General features: G+C 43.9%; 1 protein-coding gene across 3 annotated transcripts; it reads right to left on the reverse strand.

Annotated features, from left to right (window-relative positions):
- Window positions 1-18777, reverse strand: LOC134469099 (14-3-3 protein beta/alpha-A-like). 3 transcript variants are annotated; one of them, XM_063223136.1, is made up of 6 exons: window positions 18700-18777; window positions 17162-17636; window positions 7215-7338; window positions 6503-6666; window positions 5068-5163; window positions 1-2038 (listed from the first exon to the last, which is right to left on the reverse strand). In XM_063223136.1, the coding sequence occupies exons 2-6, from the start codon at window positions 17453-17455 to the stop codon at window positions 1982-1984; spliced, it is 735 nt and encodes a 244-aa protein (XP_063079206.1). In that variant the 5' UTR covers window positions 17456-17636; window positions 18700-18777; the 3' UTR covers window positions 1-1981. The 3 variants fall into 3 exon arrangements, with proteins under 3 accessions (XP_063079206.1, XP_063079205.1, XP_063079207.1); XM_063223135.1 differs by lacking the exon at window positions 18700-18777 and adding an exon at window positions 18233-18677; XM_063223137.1 differs by lacking the exon at window positions 18700-18777 and adding an exon at window positions 18006-18179.
- Window positions 18778-18952: the final 175 nt, after the last annotated feature.

An 18952-nucleotide genomic window follows, 5' to 3' on the forward strand; every position in this document is an offset into this window, starting at 1 on the left:
TGGTTTACAAAACGTCATCTTTATTCATGTTACACAACTTGCGTAGGGCATTTATACGTTTCCACAAGGCTGTTTATAATGACTACAATCAAATGATTTTTGCAAATACACAACAGTGGTCCAAATTTCTAAAGACGAAGCACTGACTGTACAGACCAGTCCAAGACAGCCTTCGCACATGTGCACTGATCTGCGATGAAAAGTACTACGCTCAAAGTGGGCATAACGTGATTGCAGAATTAGTTCCCATTCCAGTGTACAACTGACACCTGGCATGCATGAGGTGGTCATATAAATATATTGGTGTAGTATGTAGCCTTCATTTGGTCTGCGTAAAACACCGCCGCATCATGGAAATTATATCAAGTCATACATGCTACAATGTAAACACACTGATGCGAACATAACTCAAGGAGGAGTGTTTGTGCCCTTCGAAGGTTGCACCGGCCCCTATGTTTGTGACCTCGGCAGGTCGCGCCCTACTACTGCTCAAGAATCATTGGCTTGTTTGAAGGAGATAGAGGAGTTGCTACTGCGGTTTGACTACAGCGGACAAAGTAGAAGAGGCCTCGAAGCGGAACGGAGGCCCCCACTTTCAGAGGCCTATTACCAACACACCAACACAACAACAGGAAATAACCAGTTGTCACCAGAGACCCTCACATGTCTCTTCAGTTGGTGTACAGTAGCAACAAGGTCAGAGAAGGAAAGTTGAAAGACACAAGACAGAACTTGGCAAATGAAAGTGTCTCACATCACCGATATAACATGTGCGTGTGTGTGTGTGTGTGTGTACTTCCCACTGCTCTTGCCAGGGATTGAAATGCATTTTTTTTCCCTTGGAAGTTGAAATGATACACACAAACCTCGCTATTGTCATTAACCAGAGTAAATTACCAGCATTACATACAACTATTAATACTTTTCTATGGCAGAGACTGCACGTAGGGAGGGCCAGAACCAACACAATTCAAGGAATGAAGGTCAAATTACCTTTTTTTTTTTTTTGATCATATAATAAAAAGTTGTGGAGGGGAAATAAACGTCAAAATAAGTCCATACACATACACATGTACAGTGCCTGAAAAACATTTTCATCCACCTTCTTAGATATTCAATTTATTTATTAACATCATGGATAAAGTATTCAGTCTGGATCATTAAACTCTTCCTCCTGAGGTTGACTTTAAAATTCCTCCATAAGGCAGACCTTGAGTTGAAACAAGCTGTAGTATTCTTTAACAATCTGTTACTCTTTTCTCTGTTCGGAAAGCTCAAAATCCATAAGATTTACAGGCATGATTGAAGACTGTTCCATCATTCGAATTGAGAGTTTTAACACCGCCCCTTCCTAAGCCCAGTTTCAGCCTCATGGAGTGAAAAGCAGTTAGTTGCGTTTGTATCCCAAGGGTTTTTTTTTGTTTTCGTTTTTTTTTCAAATAGTCTTCTCACAGTCAGGAATGTTGTATTCTTGTGGGATTCCTACTAATAAAGATTCACTACTAATAACGGAACTATAGTTTCCAAACAATCCCAGATGCCATCTTAATTGCTAATCGATTGAAGTACCGGTAATTGCATGGCATGATTAACTAGAGGCGACGGAGAAGACTCGAGTCATCCTGAACCAAGCCCTCTAGAGATAGACTTTTGATTTTGTTTTCACATAATCTCAAACATACCCAATTACATTAATAATCTTAATCACAAAAATACCAAATTATATTAATCATGATCCAGTGTTTGTAAGCCATGAAAAACTTTAAAAAGGGGGGGAATGAAGTGGAGTGTTTTTTTTACAGGCACTGCACACACTCACAAAACACACACACATACCAGCACAATTGCAAGGACAGGTATCCACAGATAGAATATTCTGGAAGTGAAATGAGGAATGAAGAGATGGCTGTAAAAAGTTTTTTTTTTGTCTTCATCATCTTTTTCCTGCGGTCTGATGTGGGGAGAGGTGGCTTGACATCCTCTAGTTCTCTCCATCTCCTCCCTCCGGCTCATCAGCAGCGTTGTCAGAGGTCCATAACTGCAAACAGACCGACAGAAATGCACACACAGGGCTTGTTCACAAGGGCAGACTGGCATCATGTAAGGGCGTATTTAGCTCAAGCCAGTTCATTCCGTGTTGAAGTGTGACGCCTTTGCAAGTAAAGTTGTGGTTGTGACGAGGGCTGGGTAAAATAACCGGGTTAATCGATAATCGAAATTCACATAATCGATTCACAGGGCACAAAATCGATTTTTTGGTTCTTTTCCTTTTTGTTCTTTTTGTTTAATATAGGTCTATGGAATATACCCAGACCTAATTAGTCAATTAGGCCTAGGCCTACTTATTATAAATGAGCAATCTGTTAACACTGTCAAGCCACAGCCCTTTGACATTTATATATAAAAATAGGCAACAGCATCTTTTGGGGGAAATCCTGGCACCAAGAAGGGAACGGATTGAATCGATTCGGAATGAATCGAATCGAATCTAATTGAATCGTGATTAATCGATTCAAAGCCCTTAGAATCGAAATCGAATCGATACAGAAACATTGCTGCAATACCCAGCCCTAGTTGTGACGAGGTTCCTGTTAGTAAAGCACGGTTATCGCTGCTTTACTTTTGCCAAGAACAGCGAAACAAGCGAGGGAAATGGCGATTTTGTTGCAAAATTGTGCCCGGACCAAAACCATCCCTAAACCTTACAGGCCGTTGTGGAGCACGAGTCAACATGCGAAGGACTATTGGGCACACACGATAGACGATTCAAGTTGGCATGTTATCTACTTTTACGATGCCATGTTGACCAGAGGAATGTGCATCAGAGAAAAGAAAAGCTCTTGCGAAGGAAGACGTGTGTGATTAGCGCCACAGGCCCCATGTTTGTTTTCTCCATCACAAGCACACCTCTCCCTGACATTAGCGGCAAGTTAACAAACACCCCATGCCTCAAAAGCAACTGATGCTTTCCTTTAATTAACAATTAATAACATGTGAGCATTTTAATTGGTCAGGTCATGGGTGGCCTTTATCAATGTGGACAAACCCCAATCCCCTGCCATGATGGAGTCCTCTGACTAGAAATTGCCTGTGCTGCTAGAGACAGCAACACAGTGTTTTTTCCCCAACCCTGGCAGGGTATATACCCCAATCTTGAAGTCAAATTCACTACCATTTAAGTCCCTTTTTCATTACCTTTAAAAAAAATGTACAACCATCTCGACACTCCGATGCGAGTAGTCACGAGACATCTTTTCTAATTTCTACCGCCTCATTACACTTTCGTTTTTTGCAAAAAGACGCCCGAAAGGGAACAGTGCGGCGCGTACCCATGACTGCCCTCATAGGCTACTGCCCTCAGATACAGAATCAATTTTTTGGTCAAAATGGTACAACTAAAAAAAAAAAAAAACCTAGTTTTTCAAAAAATAATACCTTTAGAGCAAATGTACTACTTTTAAGGCCATTACATTTTGACTTTTCATTTTATCACCTTTTAATACTTTTTAAAACCCTGCATACACCCTGCCTGGGGTCGGGACCCCATTTGGGGTCGACTGGAATTCAAATGGGGTCGCCTGAAATGTCTGAAAGTGTGTAAAAAAATACTGACAAATGTTACTAAATAATATAACGTTGCTTTTCAATATTCTGTTTGAAACACCATTAACACTCTTAGACCATCATAAACATCTATAGCTTAAATACCCTATAACTTATTTAGCTCAGTCAGTGGAAAAAAATGTGTATGGGTCCACCAGAAATTTGGGATGTCAAAATGAGTTCCCATGCAAAAAAGGTTGGGAAGCACTGCAGTAACATCTGGTTAACAACACAACGATACCATCATTTGGAGGCATGACCTTTATTCTCCTCACCTCTCCCTTGTGTTATGCTGTACTGGTTCTTACCAATGGTGCACTGCTTAGTGCTGCAGCAAGCCTGTTCATTTGTCAGTTGACAAACCTTAATTTCCTGCAGGATTAATAAAGTTGCTCTACTACTCTACAACGAATGTGCACATTACTGCATCAACGGATTGAACATGATTCGCTTGCAGACACATCCACAATAAAACCAGAGACCAGAAATGCTCCTTCTTTCCTTGCCAGCAGACCAGCAGGTTTAAAAAAGACTCTCTCCCTCTCTTTTATAATAGGCCTACTTGCTAGGCTTTGTAATATGAAATAGGCTTAACCAAATAAATCCCAACATATTGTGCCAACTAGAACGTGGTTCACAAGTTGCGGGCCGTTAAGGCCATATGCACTTGTATCGACATGTCCGTCACATCGGCAAAATGTATAACCTTTTCGCTACAATTGCTAACAAATACACATTTTAAAACGTGGGAGTTTATAATTATGTCTTTTATATATAATGCAAAGCACAAAGGCAGCATCAATTTGCTCTCTCCCTTCCTCCCGTGGCAACAGACTAGTGGAAAAGCTAGGCCAATTTAAAAAAACGTCACTCACATACAGCCACGCCATATTTGCGTAACGAATGGCTCCCATTCATGTCTATGGACACTTCCTTAGTGTTTTGTCTCATGTTAGAAGGTCTCTGATGGCGTCACCCATGGCTGGCCATGAATGAATGCTAATCCTAAATTCTCACCCTGCTTTTGTAGTGTTGTTCCTTTGCAATACCATAACTTCCCTGCAAATGTCTAGCAAATTCGATCTGGGTTAAAGGGTGGCACATTGGGCTTGACATTTTGAACCGTAGCGAATAGCCGTTTTTGTTTGTTTGTTTTTTTAGCAAAATCAGGGCAAAAAAAATGTTGAGGGTGTGTGATGCACCCTAATGAAGAAGACAACATGTAGTGTTGTCTAAAAAAAAAACTAACCCCTCTTTGCAACTGCACTTGTTGTTCTGTATATCTCCTGTGCACTTTGTATTTGCTTGTGATGTTGGCTTGATTATGTCCTCTTTTGAACGTCGCTTTGGTTATAAAGCGTCTGCCAAATGCAATGTAATGTAATGTAATGTAGTGTTGCAGATTGAGGGCTGATGTTGTGGTGCTGAGCTGGCGGCGCAGGCCAAAAGGCCCAGGAGACTCACTGTCAGGTTGTCACGCAGGAGCTGCATGATGAGAGTGCTGTCTTTGTACGAGTCTTCGTTCAGTGTGTCCAGCTCAGCAATGGCTTCATCAAATGCCTGCGCGAGAGAGAGAGAGAGAGAGAGAGAGAGACAGAGAGACAGAGAGAGAGAGAGAGAGAGAGAGAGAGAGAGAGAGAGAGAGAGAGAGAGAGAGAGAGAGACACACACACACACATTTAAGCTGCAAGTCAGAAAGCCATGGAGACACAAACAGATGGACGCGCACACACACGCACGCACGCACAAAGACCTTGCAAAATAATAATAATAGTTGAGTTGCTCTTGGGGAAGTGATAATGGCATCTATTTTTCTTGGACTGTTTGAAAATGCCTCTGGGCTAAGGACAGCTAGTGACGTAATGCTATTCACAAGATTTCTCTCAACAATGCCAAGCGTACGATGATGCGATAACATATATTCAGATGAGCTAATTTGGTTTTGTTTGCGTCTCCTTTAAGGGGCTGTGTCAAACCAAATAATGATTCGTTCGTCAGTTCAGGACACACAAGGGCACTCTTCAGTGATTCCAATCAAAACAGTCCCCCAGGGTGTGCAGATACAACATGCACCACCATTTCCTTTGAATGATGATTTCAATACAGACACCCATCTCTTTGTGGACAGTTAGTTGGTGTCTTTGCTGGGTGTAATGCCAGCGGTAGCTAAATGTATTTCTAATAGTATTCTAAGTTATTCTCCCCTTTCGCACCTTCTTTCAACCCCCCAACATCTTAAATTATTCTTGGGCTTACATCACATGGGGTTAAACCATCGGCCATCTTGTAAATATAGTTTAATTGGTTATCGGAGAGGAGTAATGGCATACAGTTTTTCCTCACTTCAAGTGTCCACTAGAGGGCGTATTTAAGGCAACCCCACATTTGTCAATTACCGGTACATGCATTTATTTCTGCTTCATAAGCTGCCCAATTTCATGTCAAATGATATACAAAATAAATGTTCAGAACGTGATTCACTTTCCACATGTATCCATACTCATCTCACACATAGCGAACGAATGGGACTTGGGAGGCAAAGCTAAAAATAAGCTCATCTGCTAAGGAGAGACAAGAATCTCATAAAACCCAAGATTTGCTCGGAATCTCTTTGGAAGACAGCAAATTACTTGAATCGCTTGGTAATATCATAGCAATGCCACCCTTACTTCTCACTAAGCCGACAGCCATGGCTGAATAACTTAACATTTTGGATAAAAGTGTCAGCTAACAGTAATGTAATGTGAAATTGATACTACCGGTAGTAGCAACTACTTGGCCTGTGTGGTGTGTGTGTGTGTGTGTGTGTGTGTGTGTGTGTGTGTGTGTGTGTGTGTGTGTGTGTGTGTGTGTGTGTGTGTGTGTGTGTGTGTGTGTGTATAGAGAGTGGGAGGCCCACCTGCTTGGCCAGGGAGCAGGCCTGCTCGGGGGAGTTGAGGATCTCGTAGTAGAAGACGGAGAAGTTGAGGGCCAGGCCCAGGCGGATGGGGTGCGTGGGCTGCATCTCCGCCTTGCTGATGTCAAACGCCTCCTGGTAGGCGCCCTGGGAGTTGGTTATCGTGTCTGCGGTGGGCGGTGTGTGAAGAGGGGACACCACAGAAGAGACAATGAGCTCAGGGGTGCATTTCTCAAAACTATAGTTGCTAACTTCATGAGCTACTTTGTTGTTTCCAATGCAATTTCCCATTGGCAACTACCCAAGTTGCTAACTGGCTAACAACTAACGCTTTTGAGAAATGCACCAGTGGACAGGCAGGGTGTGCCTCTCGATGTTTTGACCCATACATAGATGGAGATCGCACACGCACGCACGCACAAACACTGTGTCGAATGCTACTGTGGGGGACTGAATAGATAGGATGACATCATGATGTAACAGTGGTTTGGTGGGTCCCCGACAATAATATGATAGAATTGATGCCGTTTGATTGATTGGATTTATGGCTGTGTATCATCAATCAGTGTTAGTTTCCATATGTGGTATGTACAAAGTACCATATCTATCTTAAAAATAACAACAAAAACAGTCCGCACACATACAGTATATCGTATGACTTGTACTTGTACATATAACGTTTGGGATTTGTCATTTGGTTGTGAACTCAACTCACCCTTCTTGTCGTCTCCTGAGGCCACTTCGGCGAGGTATCTGTAGTAGTCCCCCTTCATCTTCAGGTAGAAGACCTTGCTCTCAGGGGTCGTGGACTTCTCGATCAAAAATTTGGTCAAAAGCTCCTACAAGAGGGGAAAAACACACTCTTGTTTATACCTAGCCCCGCGCGCACACGAGCGCACACACACGTGCACACATGCGAACACGCGCACACACACACACTCTGAGCCATTGGCAGCCATTTGCCAGAATGCTTTTTGTAGTTAAGAAAAATAAAACTGTAAACCACCAACAAAATGAACTGGTAACTAACACATTCAATTAATCAACCAATCAATCAAGCAATGAAAATGTATGAGCACAATTCATCCCGTCCACACAGTTGAGTCACAATGGTTTACGAATTGAATGGGCCATAAAAACATTCAGTTTCATCATGCGGTGGGCCTCCATTCAGTTAGTTCAGTTAGCTACTTCTCCTTCCTCTACTTCTCTTTCCTCTACTTCTCCTACGCCCGCGCCCACACACACACACACACACACACACACACACAGAGTGAAGTGTCAACTCCCCCATCACATGGGTCAAACAGAATGTATGACTTGAGGCTGTGGTTTGGGTGTGGGGGGATACACATGGCTTTAACGGTTCTGTGGGGGTTTTTTTCTGTGAAAATATGTGAGGGAGCGAGAGAGTAAAACACGGGTCCCTCAGTAAACTGACTTTTGAATGACTGTGTATGCACATCGAAAACGACAAAGCAAAGTTTCACAGAGTTTGGCTACTTCTTTGCTTGGGCCATTTTTTGGCGCTTACGTACAGTCAGGCGGTTGTTGCAGACAGACTTAAAGCCCACAAATTTAGTCAGGCTGGCAGTAGCTGAGAGAGAGAGAGAGAGAGAGCGAGAGAGCGAGAGAGCGAGAGAGCGAGAGAGCGAGAGAGCGAGCGAGAGAGCGAGAGAGCGAGAGAGCGAGAGCGAGAGAGAGAGAGACTCCGAAAGTCAAGCCTCATTGCACTGTACAGGCCAGTGTTCTGTGCCAGGACTCCAAGTCCAAGACATTACTTATGAGGCCCTGCTAAACTGCCCTGCTAAATTGCAAGAAGGTTGGAGAGAGAGAGAGAGAGAGAGAGAGAGAGAGAGAGAGAGAGAGAGAGAGAGAGAGAGAGAGAGAGAGAGAGAGAGAGAGAGAGAGAGAGAGAGAGAGAGAATCAATACAGAGCGACAGATAAAGAGGGAGTCCAAAGGGAAGGAGCAAGGTGGGGAGGGAGAGGAGGAAAGTGAGGGAGAGAGAGAGGAGGAAAGTGAGGGAGAGAGAGAGAGAGATCAATACAGAGCGACAGATAAAGAGGGAGTCCAAAGGGAAGGAGCAAGGTGGGGAGGGAGAGGAGGAAAGTGAGGGAGAGAGAGGAAGAAAGTGGGGAGGGAGAAGAGGAAAGTGAGGGAGGGAGAAGAGGAAAGTGAGGGAGAGAGAGCTAGCCTGCATCAGCATGTGACAGCTGAAGGAGAGAGGGTGAGGGATGACATCACCAGTTTAATCTGAGCTTGGCTGCTGCACTCCTCTGAACCTAGATGACTCTGTGTGCCAGTTTTGAGTGTGCGTGTGCGCGTGTATGAAGAATGTACGGGTCTGTCTGTGTGCATATGCATTTTTTTTGAAGAATTCATAAAAATGAAGAAAAAAAACCACACATTGAGAATCTTGTCCTACCAAGTGCATACCTTTTCTACCTCTTACGATATAAAGGTACATACTTAATATGAAACCCAAATCATAAGGGAGACTGCAAGTACTGAAGGCTACATAATATGATAATACTATCAAAAACCATTACACCGTACAGAAAAATAGCACCAGCTTTGGCAACATATTTTGTCTTGTTATCCATCATCTTCCTCTACAGCAGTTGTCTCCTTCTCAACGACCAGAAAGGGTCCCTACCGTCCCCTGGGAGGCTGTAGAGCCCCCGTTGAGAAACACTGAACTACAGGATCTTAGCGGGATGGTAAGCCTAAAATATAGGCCTGATAATGACTTCCTTTATACTTGAAGTACAAAGGAGCGAGCTTAACCCTGAGCAACACTGGTGTGCTGGAGAATGGCATAAGTGATGACCTAGTGTTTGGAGCACTGGCTACGCAGCGTTGGCCTAAGTGGGTACAGGTCAGGGGTGTAAATAATAATCAAAATAAATGTATAGATGCATCGACCCTACGGCCGATGATTTAATTGAATCGCATCATATCGTAAGTATCGAAAATAATCGAATCGCTGGCCCCTGTCCATGTCTAATGCCCTAGCTCCATAACATAATAGAAGAAGAAAAGTAATTGGAAAATATTGAATCGAAACGAATCATATAGTGGGGAATTCTTAAGTATCGAAAATAATCAAATCCCTGCTTTAAGAAATCGATACCATATCGTATTGTCAGAGATTCTTTAAGTATATAGAGATATGCCAATGTAATAGGTTGCTATGGGCACCTAACATGACCATGTTCCGGTCTGCCTAAAGGGGCGTGTCATAATACTCCTAGCATTGAATAGAACAGTCCTTAGGTCTGCCTAGGTCTGCCTAAAGGGGGATTTCCCCCCCTTCCCCTTGCAATAATAGAACCCGGAAACAATGGGCCAATGGAACCTCTCTCTCTCTACTCTCTCTGGTATTGTCATGGAGGCTGTGATTTACACCCCTAGTACAGGTGACATGTTTGGAGCACTGGCTGCTGAATGAGGCCATTTCAGGCCATTGACGCAGCTGCCATTCCTCAAGCATAGAACAGGGTGGTCCAGGAACACCGGCGTGTTAGCAAGCGCATTAATATCCACTCCAAACACACACCAGTGATGGGGTAGAGGGGGCAAGCCAAACCCATCATAAGAATACAAGAAAACGTACGCATGAAATTCAAGAATTCATAAGCAATGAAGGGGGGGTGCTCAAAAAAAGGAAAAACTGAAGAATGACATTAAGAAACTGTACAAAAAGGAGTGCTTCTTGCCTATTGCAGTTCAAAGTTTCAAACAACATCAAAACCAAAATTGTGTGAATTAAATTACCAGTAAGTTTCATAATCAAGGATGAATGCATAGTGTCGATAAGACGTTCTTGGGCTGTTTCTCCCTGAACATTAGTGCCAGATTCATGAAAATGCACTAAATGCCACTAAAAAGGCACATACAGTTTAATTGAAATCTGTGTTGGTCAGGAAGTGACCCTCATGCAATGTTGACATCAATCAACTAATGTGTGGACCTGGAGCTCACAACCAGGGTACGTGGTTAAGTGATACACCTGGGTGGGTTACCCTAGAGCCCCCATACTCAAATAGCGGCTCGCGAGCCATTTGTGGCTCGCGGGGCATCTATTTTTGGCTCTCGAATAATTTTGAAAAATTTAAAAAAAAAAAAAATTTTTTTTTTTTTTTTTGGTCCGATCGCGCTGTCGGCTCTTATTTTGAAATCGCGCCACAGACGCAATGAAGAAGCGTGCCGTGCCCCGCCCCCTCAGGCAGTTTCTCCCTCTTTGTGTCAGTCACTGCAGGCTCCGGACAGAAGCACCTACGACGCTGGCATTAGTGGTTGTGAGGTAGACTACAAGGGAAGGACTGTATCAGAGCCTGTAAATAAATTATTCACAAAGTTCTCTATGCATCGTTTTTGAAAGTAATGGTCCACATTTGATTGCAAACAGTGTGTTAGGACTTCGAATTGGTTTAGCAGTAGCTGTAGCTAGTTGCTAACACAAATGAAGGCAAACTGTGTTTGAACTCTGCTGGCAGCTAACTATTGGTAGCCTATTAAAAACGAATTGCTTAATAAACTTTTCACACTTTTAAACAGTCCCCAAATAGTTCGTTTGGAATGCAAAGACCCTCATAAGACTGCAAACGAAGTTATGAGAAACTTGACAATTTATTATTGGCTTTTGCATTTAATCAACATGGCATCAAATGTGCCATTTTCTTGTTGACAAAACCTGGTGTTCTCCTATCTGTGTCCTCTTTGTTGGGTCCATTATTGCCTCTGATTCTCATTATGCATGTGAGAGCTGCATAAACAAAGTCATAATAAGCAACATGTGTTTGAAAAGTGTTATCTTCAGGCTTATTGGTTTTCTCACTAAGAAATAAATCTTTATGAACGTAGTCTGCAAATATAGGCTAACAGATAATCTTATGTCATTTAAAAAAAATACTGAAGGGTGGGTGGCAGGCAGGCACCTCACCCCACAATGCAGGCCCTTTATGAGAGAAATGTTCTCCCATCCTGTCACTAGAAACTAAATATCTGCTGTGGGTGTGAGTGCGTGTGTATTGTGCTTACAATGGACTTATCATGTTTTATTTTATTTTATTTTATTTATTAATTTTTTATTTTTATTTTTTATTGTTATTTTTGCCTGGGGGGGGGTCGTGTGTGTCGGCCCGGCCCGGCCCGGCCCTTTACTAGGAGGAATTTTGAAAAACTGGCCCTCAGGGACTTTTAATTGAGTCCCCCTGCCCTAGAGGAAGTGGTAAACCTGCTAATAGATACAGTAGTCCACATGTGTCATTTAGCTGAGAAAATTAGCATTTCTATTAGATGATTTACCACTATCCACAAGTTTAATTTAACCTGCCTCAATACTAAGCCAGGCCAAGAGCCAATCGCCAAGTAACTGATGCACAAGGCATTGAAGCTGTAGGGCTGGACTCAAAGGCATAGAGCTCTACACGTGCGCGCACAGTGCACACACACACACACACACGCACACGCACACGCACACACACAATCTGAAGTGTCGCTGTGCCCTCTCCTCCCCTCCCCCATCTTGACACAGTCAGTCACAGCAGCAGCATCCCTAAAGGGAGGTTTAGAGTCGCGCGTTCGCGGGGGTTCTGCACAGAGAATGAGCCACAGCGCCCCCCTGTGCAGCGACAAAACGACCCCTGGCTGCAGTACACGCATGTTTCTCCCAGGCTGAAATGTCCGTGAGCTGAGCTATGCTTGAAGACGGTGATTGGTCAATGCGCTTACGGCAGTCCGGGGGGAACTCAGCCCTGATAGGTCAGTTGTGTTCTATTCTTCTACCCTACCGCGGAGGTTTGAAGGAAAACGAAAAACACGATGCAGATGACTTGGCAGGAAATCACTGGAGTTTACTTGACAGGGAGAAGAGAAACTGTTTTTTATTTCAGTAGTACAACTTCCAAAAAATCAATTAGAAATATCCATAAAAGGCCATCATGGAAATTATATGTTTGTAGTGTGGTAGTAGCAAAGAAGCCTCTTTGTTCTTTTGTAGTGTGGCAGCTAGCTCATTAAAAAAGGGTTCGCTAATGTCCTGTAGAGTTTGAATGGGTTTGGCTGACAGTTGCTAAGCTAGCTGTTAATTAGATAGGCTATCTATTGTATTTAAAAATGGCTTTTGTTTCATTTAACCACCTAAACTGTAAAACATGAATAAAGAGAGACTCTTGTATGCTATCATCCATGTCTAATTACGCCACAACTTTTTAAATTAATAGCAAGAAGCCTCTTTGTTGATACAGTATATAGTACAAGTAGTGTGGCTAGCTAGCTTCTAAAACAGGGTTCGCTAATGTCCTGTAGAGTTTGAATGGGTTTGGCTGACAGTTGCTAAGCTAGCTGTTAATATGGCCATTAGATGTATTGTATTTAAAACGGCTTTTTGTTTGGCATTTTAACCACCTGAACTGTAAAACATGAATAAAGAGAGAATCTTGTATGCTATCATTCATGTCTAATTACGCCACAACTTTTTAAATTAATAGCAAGAAGCCTCTTTGTTAGTGGTAGAATTACGTTTCAGGTGGCTAGTCAACTAGCTTTGAGTTTGTAATGACTGATTTAGCTGGCTAGCTACTACTAGGCCCCAGGTGTGAATGGCCATTCATGCTGTCTATTGTCTTTTAAAATGGCGTTTGTCTTGCATTTAATCTCATGTAGTACTTGACCAAAAATAAACTGATGTTGTACCATCTAATTATGCCCCAACTTTTAGAAGTAGGCTACTAGTGGAATATTACGTTTTACATAGCCAGCTGATTAGCTTTGTGATTCATTCTAGGGACTGGGCTCAACTGAATGAGTTAGTTCGCCCCCTGTTGTCACGGAGGTGAATTGACGTCATTAAAATCTCCTCCTCCCTCCCCCCTTGCCCCACTCTTGAATTTTCGGCGGGAAAAAAAACACCACGCCCTTTCGCACGCATTCGCATGTAGGTCGACTATGAGGCAATACCCCCCGCTGACAGTACGTCTATGCTTTACCCCGCAATCGGCACCGCGTGACTATGCATCAGCCTTAAGTAGGGCTTAAGTGATGAGGCAACCCATTTCCAGGAGCCGTCTAGGTCTCGACAACATGTGGCTGGAGCTATGCATTGGCCACACCAGGACTCAATGCACTCTCTGCAGCCTGCAACACTGGATGCTTTGTAGGACACACACACACAGACGCACACGCACGCACACGCACACACGCACGCACACAGACACACACAGACACACACAGACACACACAGACACACACAGACACACACAGACACACACAGACACACACCTTGATTTGTGAAGGACACCAAATGAGATCTGCTGCATTAGAATGCCTAGGTTTCAAAGGCTACAGGCTGCCATGCCAGTCATAATGGCGTGTGTTCGATTCCTCTTCCACTGACTGAATGAGGACAGCGTGCATTTTGCGCGTCAGCCTGGAGGGCAAAAGGTTACTTTTGGAGGATGCGAGGTGAGAGGAGACCAAGTGTTGCCAGCAGGGCTTGACACTGGCACCTGCCAACCGGCCAAATGCTGGTAAAACTTGACAGTGGCTAGTAACAATTACAGTGCCACTAGCCAATTTGGCAGGTTATTCAATGGTTTGACATATCAGAATAGCGTATATTCTACATTTCACTCCTTGTGTATCAATTGTTTCTATTTAAGTTCAAGAAAAAGCTGTTTGATTTATTTCCATGTAGAAAGCTATGCACTCATCTGATTGCTTAAACACCTCATCTTCTGAAGTTAGATGAACAGAGTCATGATAAAGAAAAGAAATGATTTCAAATTTGTGGCTAGTAGAATAGCTGGGTGGCTAGTGACTCAGGAAAACCACTAGCCACATAGCCGCAAGTAAAAAAGTTAGTGTCAAGCCCTGGTTGCCAGACTGGGCTCTTTTCCCACCCAATTGGGCTGTTTAGGATGACCGTCTCTGGGTAAAAAAATGGTAAAAAGGGCATTTGGGCGGATTTTACTGCAGATTTATGGCCATAGAAATCAATAAAATTTTGTTCAAACTGATTTAGCGCATACAAGCGGGTTTTGTAACTTTTTTGGACTGGAAATCTGCCTCATCTGGCAACCCTGGAGATGAGATCTGCAGGTCACGACAGGGCTTTAGACACTACAAACCACACATCACCGTTCATGAGGCCCACATTTTATAATGACTTGACTGCATTACACTTTATATTCACTTCTGTATACGGGTGTGCGAAATTACCATCTTAAATCCTGAAATCGAGTAGAAGATTGTCGATAATCGGCCAAAGTGAAGAAATGGTGAAATGGTGTGGATAGTCTTGCAGTAAGGATGTTTCAGTATCAGAGTTATGTTTACTTGTGTGGACGGTGAATCCACACAAGAGTGACCATATGATTACTGGTCATTACATAATCACATGACTACTGCTTGCTTATTGATAATTAGGCCATCGTAGTTATTATACACTTTTTTTTTCTTCATAACCAATGTGTTCCACCCTTTATGTCAATGTACTGGTCCTTGAAAGCACACCAATATGTTGTCATGTAAATCTTGTCCAACTCCTATCCAGACCCCATAATGTCTGTGCATGTGAGCTAAATGGACATCATCATTTACTATAAAACACAAGGCTGGCTTTAAGCCTGTAGCATGGCATACAGAGGAGATTACAGTTCACTTCTGACACTTTGCACGACCTGACTTATCTACCATCAAGCTTTCAGTTGGTTTTGAAGGAGGAAATTAATGTTTGAATTCCTCTTTTTCAACGGCTTCAGAGCACATTGACCTTCTAATTTTCAGGAACTACTACTGCAGCTAGAATGCGTCAGGTCACAGCAAGTCAGCGTTCTGCTGCCATTCATTTAATGGGGGTGTGTCACGCACAGTGACTGACACACACACACACACACACACACACACACACACACACACACACACACACACACACACACACACACACACACACACACACACTCTCCTGAATGTGGTTTTCAGGGAATGGTGCTGAAGAAAATATTCCTGTGTAACGGAGGCTAACTAGCACAGAGTTGGCGTGGAACGTTGGTAAACCTCCCTCCGATAGCTTCATACAGTCTCGTGCCGTTGGGCCGAGAGACTAGTCTCTTGGCCCAGCGGTATCGTACTGTGTCTCCCATTGCCGGACCGTTGTAGTTGACGAGGTCGCACGTTCGATCCCCGAGGGGGGTGAACAGGTGCAAGATGACCTCCGTCACAGTGGTGCCGAAACCCGGGATGGGAGTGAGGTTTAAGGGGGAGAGTGTAACGGAGGCTAACTAGCACAGAGTTGGCGTGGAACGTTGGTAAACCTCCCTCCGATAGCTTCATACAGTCTCGTGCCGTTGGGCCGAGAGACTAGTCTCTTGGCCCAGCGGTATCGTACTGTGTCTCCCATTGCCGGACCGTTGTAGTTGACGAGGTCGCACGTTCGATCCCCGAGGGGGGTGAACAGGTGCAAGATGACCTCCGTCACACCTGTGTAAATAACGCGGACGGTCCCCTCGCTCTGCCTCATTAAGAGGTGCACAGCAAAGCCTAATTAGTTAGTACCAGTGCATTTCTGTGCATTTGCATCTGTGCAAATTGGGCCTACCAGCTAGCGCTGACCCATTAGTGTAGTATACATAGTAATAGCACTATAGTTTAGTATAGTATACAAACATAGATAGTAGCACTGTGCCTCTGTTAAACTGAGAGGAATGTGTTGGTAATTCGGCTGCCTTAGAAGGTCCTGTGTGTAGCATCTCCCGGCCCTCCTTCAAACTTGACAGAACAGGGCGGTGACACTTACAATTCAATAACCACAGCTGATGAACACCAATCACATACACTGCTCCTTGAAACAATAAAGAGTTGAGGGACAACACTTGACAAGAGCCATGGGGTATACTAAGAACATGGTTAAGTGATAAATCGGGCAAAGTTAACTTACAGGAAGTGGTAAACCTGCCAATAGATATACTGTACCTGCTGCAGGCATCATGTAGTTATCAAAATGAGGACTCCAGGCTCTTCTAACTTATTGGATAGTTTACCACTACCTCAAGGTTAACTTAACCTGGTTCACTACTGAACCAGCTTATTGGTATACCCCCCTTGGATTAGTTTCGCCAGGCACTTCTCAGTGCAGTGTAGTAGATATCTGGCCGCATATGCTTAAATTAGCCTATCGATAGTGTAAGTTGAGGGGGGTGGCCCTTCATTCCACCACGTCGCTGCACTGTATGTGAGGAGGATCGATAGAGGCAGCAGCCCCCCTCGACAGGTTTCAGATAAGCATCACGCCCAACAGCACTGCAATGCCAAAGTCCACAAACGGAGCACCTCACCTCAGCAACTCCTGGTGACTGACAACCACTCCCACATAGCTAAGAAGAAAACTAAACAGCAATACAACACTAGTCACGATCCACTGACATGAACCTGCAACTTGAAATGCAGAAGGCTCCTTTTCTTAAATATCCAATACTCGTAGAATAAAATGTGTTTGCATAATGTCGAGCATTGCATAGGATATCTTGACCATTCCTGCTGTGTTCAATTCACGGCAAGCACATCACGAATGTGAACACAGCACACTAACAACAATCCACTTCAGCAGTGGTCAAATGTTACTTCTACCCAGAGGGCTGTGTGGGGGTAAACAACTTACCAGCACATCATTGCAAATATCTCTTAGTTCCTGTTCCACTTTCTCCCGGTATTCCTTCACCATCTGCAGCTTCTTGTCGCTGCCCTCGGTCTTCTGTTCGATGCTGGAGATCACCCTCCATGCCGACCTCCGCGCGCCGACGACGTTCTTGTAGGCGACCGAGAGCAGATTCCTCTCCTCGTTCGACAGTTCTACTCCGCCTTCCGTCACCTCCTTCATGGACGCCGCCATGTCGTCGTAGCGCTCTGCCTGCTCAGCGAGCTTGGCCTTCTGAATAAGCTCCGTCCTATCCATCGTGTTTAATGGCTTGCCTTCTAACCAAGTCGCTCCTTCGCGAAAGTCTTCCAAGTGCGCTTTGCTTGGACAACCGCAAAGCTGGTGACAGAGAACGCGTGCAGTGGGTATCACTACTAGCCAAGAAAGTGTTTTGCTTGCTGTCACGAACAACGCGAGGATGTAGAAATCCACACCGTGCCTGTAAAGAAAATGACATCTTGATCATTTCGGTGAAATCCTGAACATGCATTACTGTGCAATGTAAACAACACATCCCTTCAAGATTAATTTGAACCAACATAACGTTAACGATTTGGACGATGGTCTCTCATCCGAGATGCAGGGGCAACAGCAAAAACATTCAACGATAAAGTGGAAATGAAAATATGGATGATGTTTGATGCTTTGCATGGCAGCTACAAGTATAATGGAATAGTGCCAGCAAGTGGCTTGTCAAAGGCAGGGGGAAAAAATGTAAGATCTGGCTAGCCTTGCTTAGCAGTAACATGACTGAAGCTGAAGCGAACGGGTACACCCTAGTTCAAAATAAAGCACGGATTATACATACCAGGTTATCTTCAGGACATTATGGTGCGGTGATAAGTTAAGTTTGACATCGCCACTGTGTAACCAATACCAAATTCAAACCACCCAATGTTAACTGCTGACAACAACCACTCAATGCTTCCGAGTCATGTTAGCTGTCAAATACGGTTGGGCTGGTGAATCCGAGGGAAATTCACAAAACTAGCTTGTTAACACTGCTGTCATAATCAAATGTCACTGTGTGTCTACCTGCTTAACACAACAAAATGCTCAGCCAAAGACAAGCAAAAATGACCGTAATTGAAGGGAACTTGCTAGCCATCAACGCCATTAAAGCTAGCTGGCTTGCTAGCTAGGTTCTCGTACAGACCGACTGACAGGTCACCAGTTTGATGCACCAAATGCATGGATCCGATCTGATGTTTGACAATAGTTAAATGGAGTCGCAACCACTCGCCACAATCTAACCGATTGGTCTTAGTCCACTTGCTTTAGAAAGTGTCTACGCGGGCTGTCTTCTTAAATTGCTATTAACAGTTAACGCATCGCCAATCATAAGTTATCTGTGGCTAGCTAACGCAGGACGACTAGTTCTAGCTTCACACGTCTGCCCACAAACGTTCCTTCCTGTTCCTAATAACTGGTGTGTGGTTTCCTCGTTTTGATACCACCGGTAAAAGTCATTGAATAGCATAAAATGTTGATATTTATCCGACCTTAGGAAGCCGAGTTTCTGCGCTCGCCTCACGAGATCCGTTTAGAGGTGGAGAAAATCCCTTCACTGAAGTGGGCGATAAAGGCGTAGTGTGTAGGAGTTCCACCAATGACAGCGTTTTGTTTTGTACCACCCAGCGGCTGTACGTCAAAATATTATCCATTCATGCAAAAGCGCGCTGAAGTTGGGCGGGTTTGGGCAGCATCGGCTGCCTGGGCCGACTGTTTTTTGTCCCTATCAGATTTTCTATTTTC

This window comes from Engraulis encrasicolus, chromosome 18 (assembly GCF_034702125.1).
Source record: "Engraulis encrasicolus isolate BLACKSEA-1 chromosome 18, IST_EnEncr_1.0, whole genome shotgun sequence".
Classification (NCBI taxonomy): domain Eukaryota; kingdom Metazoa; phylum Chordata; class Actinopteri; order Clupeiformes; family Engraulidae; genus Engraulis; species Engraulis encrasicolus.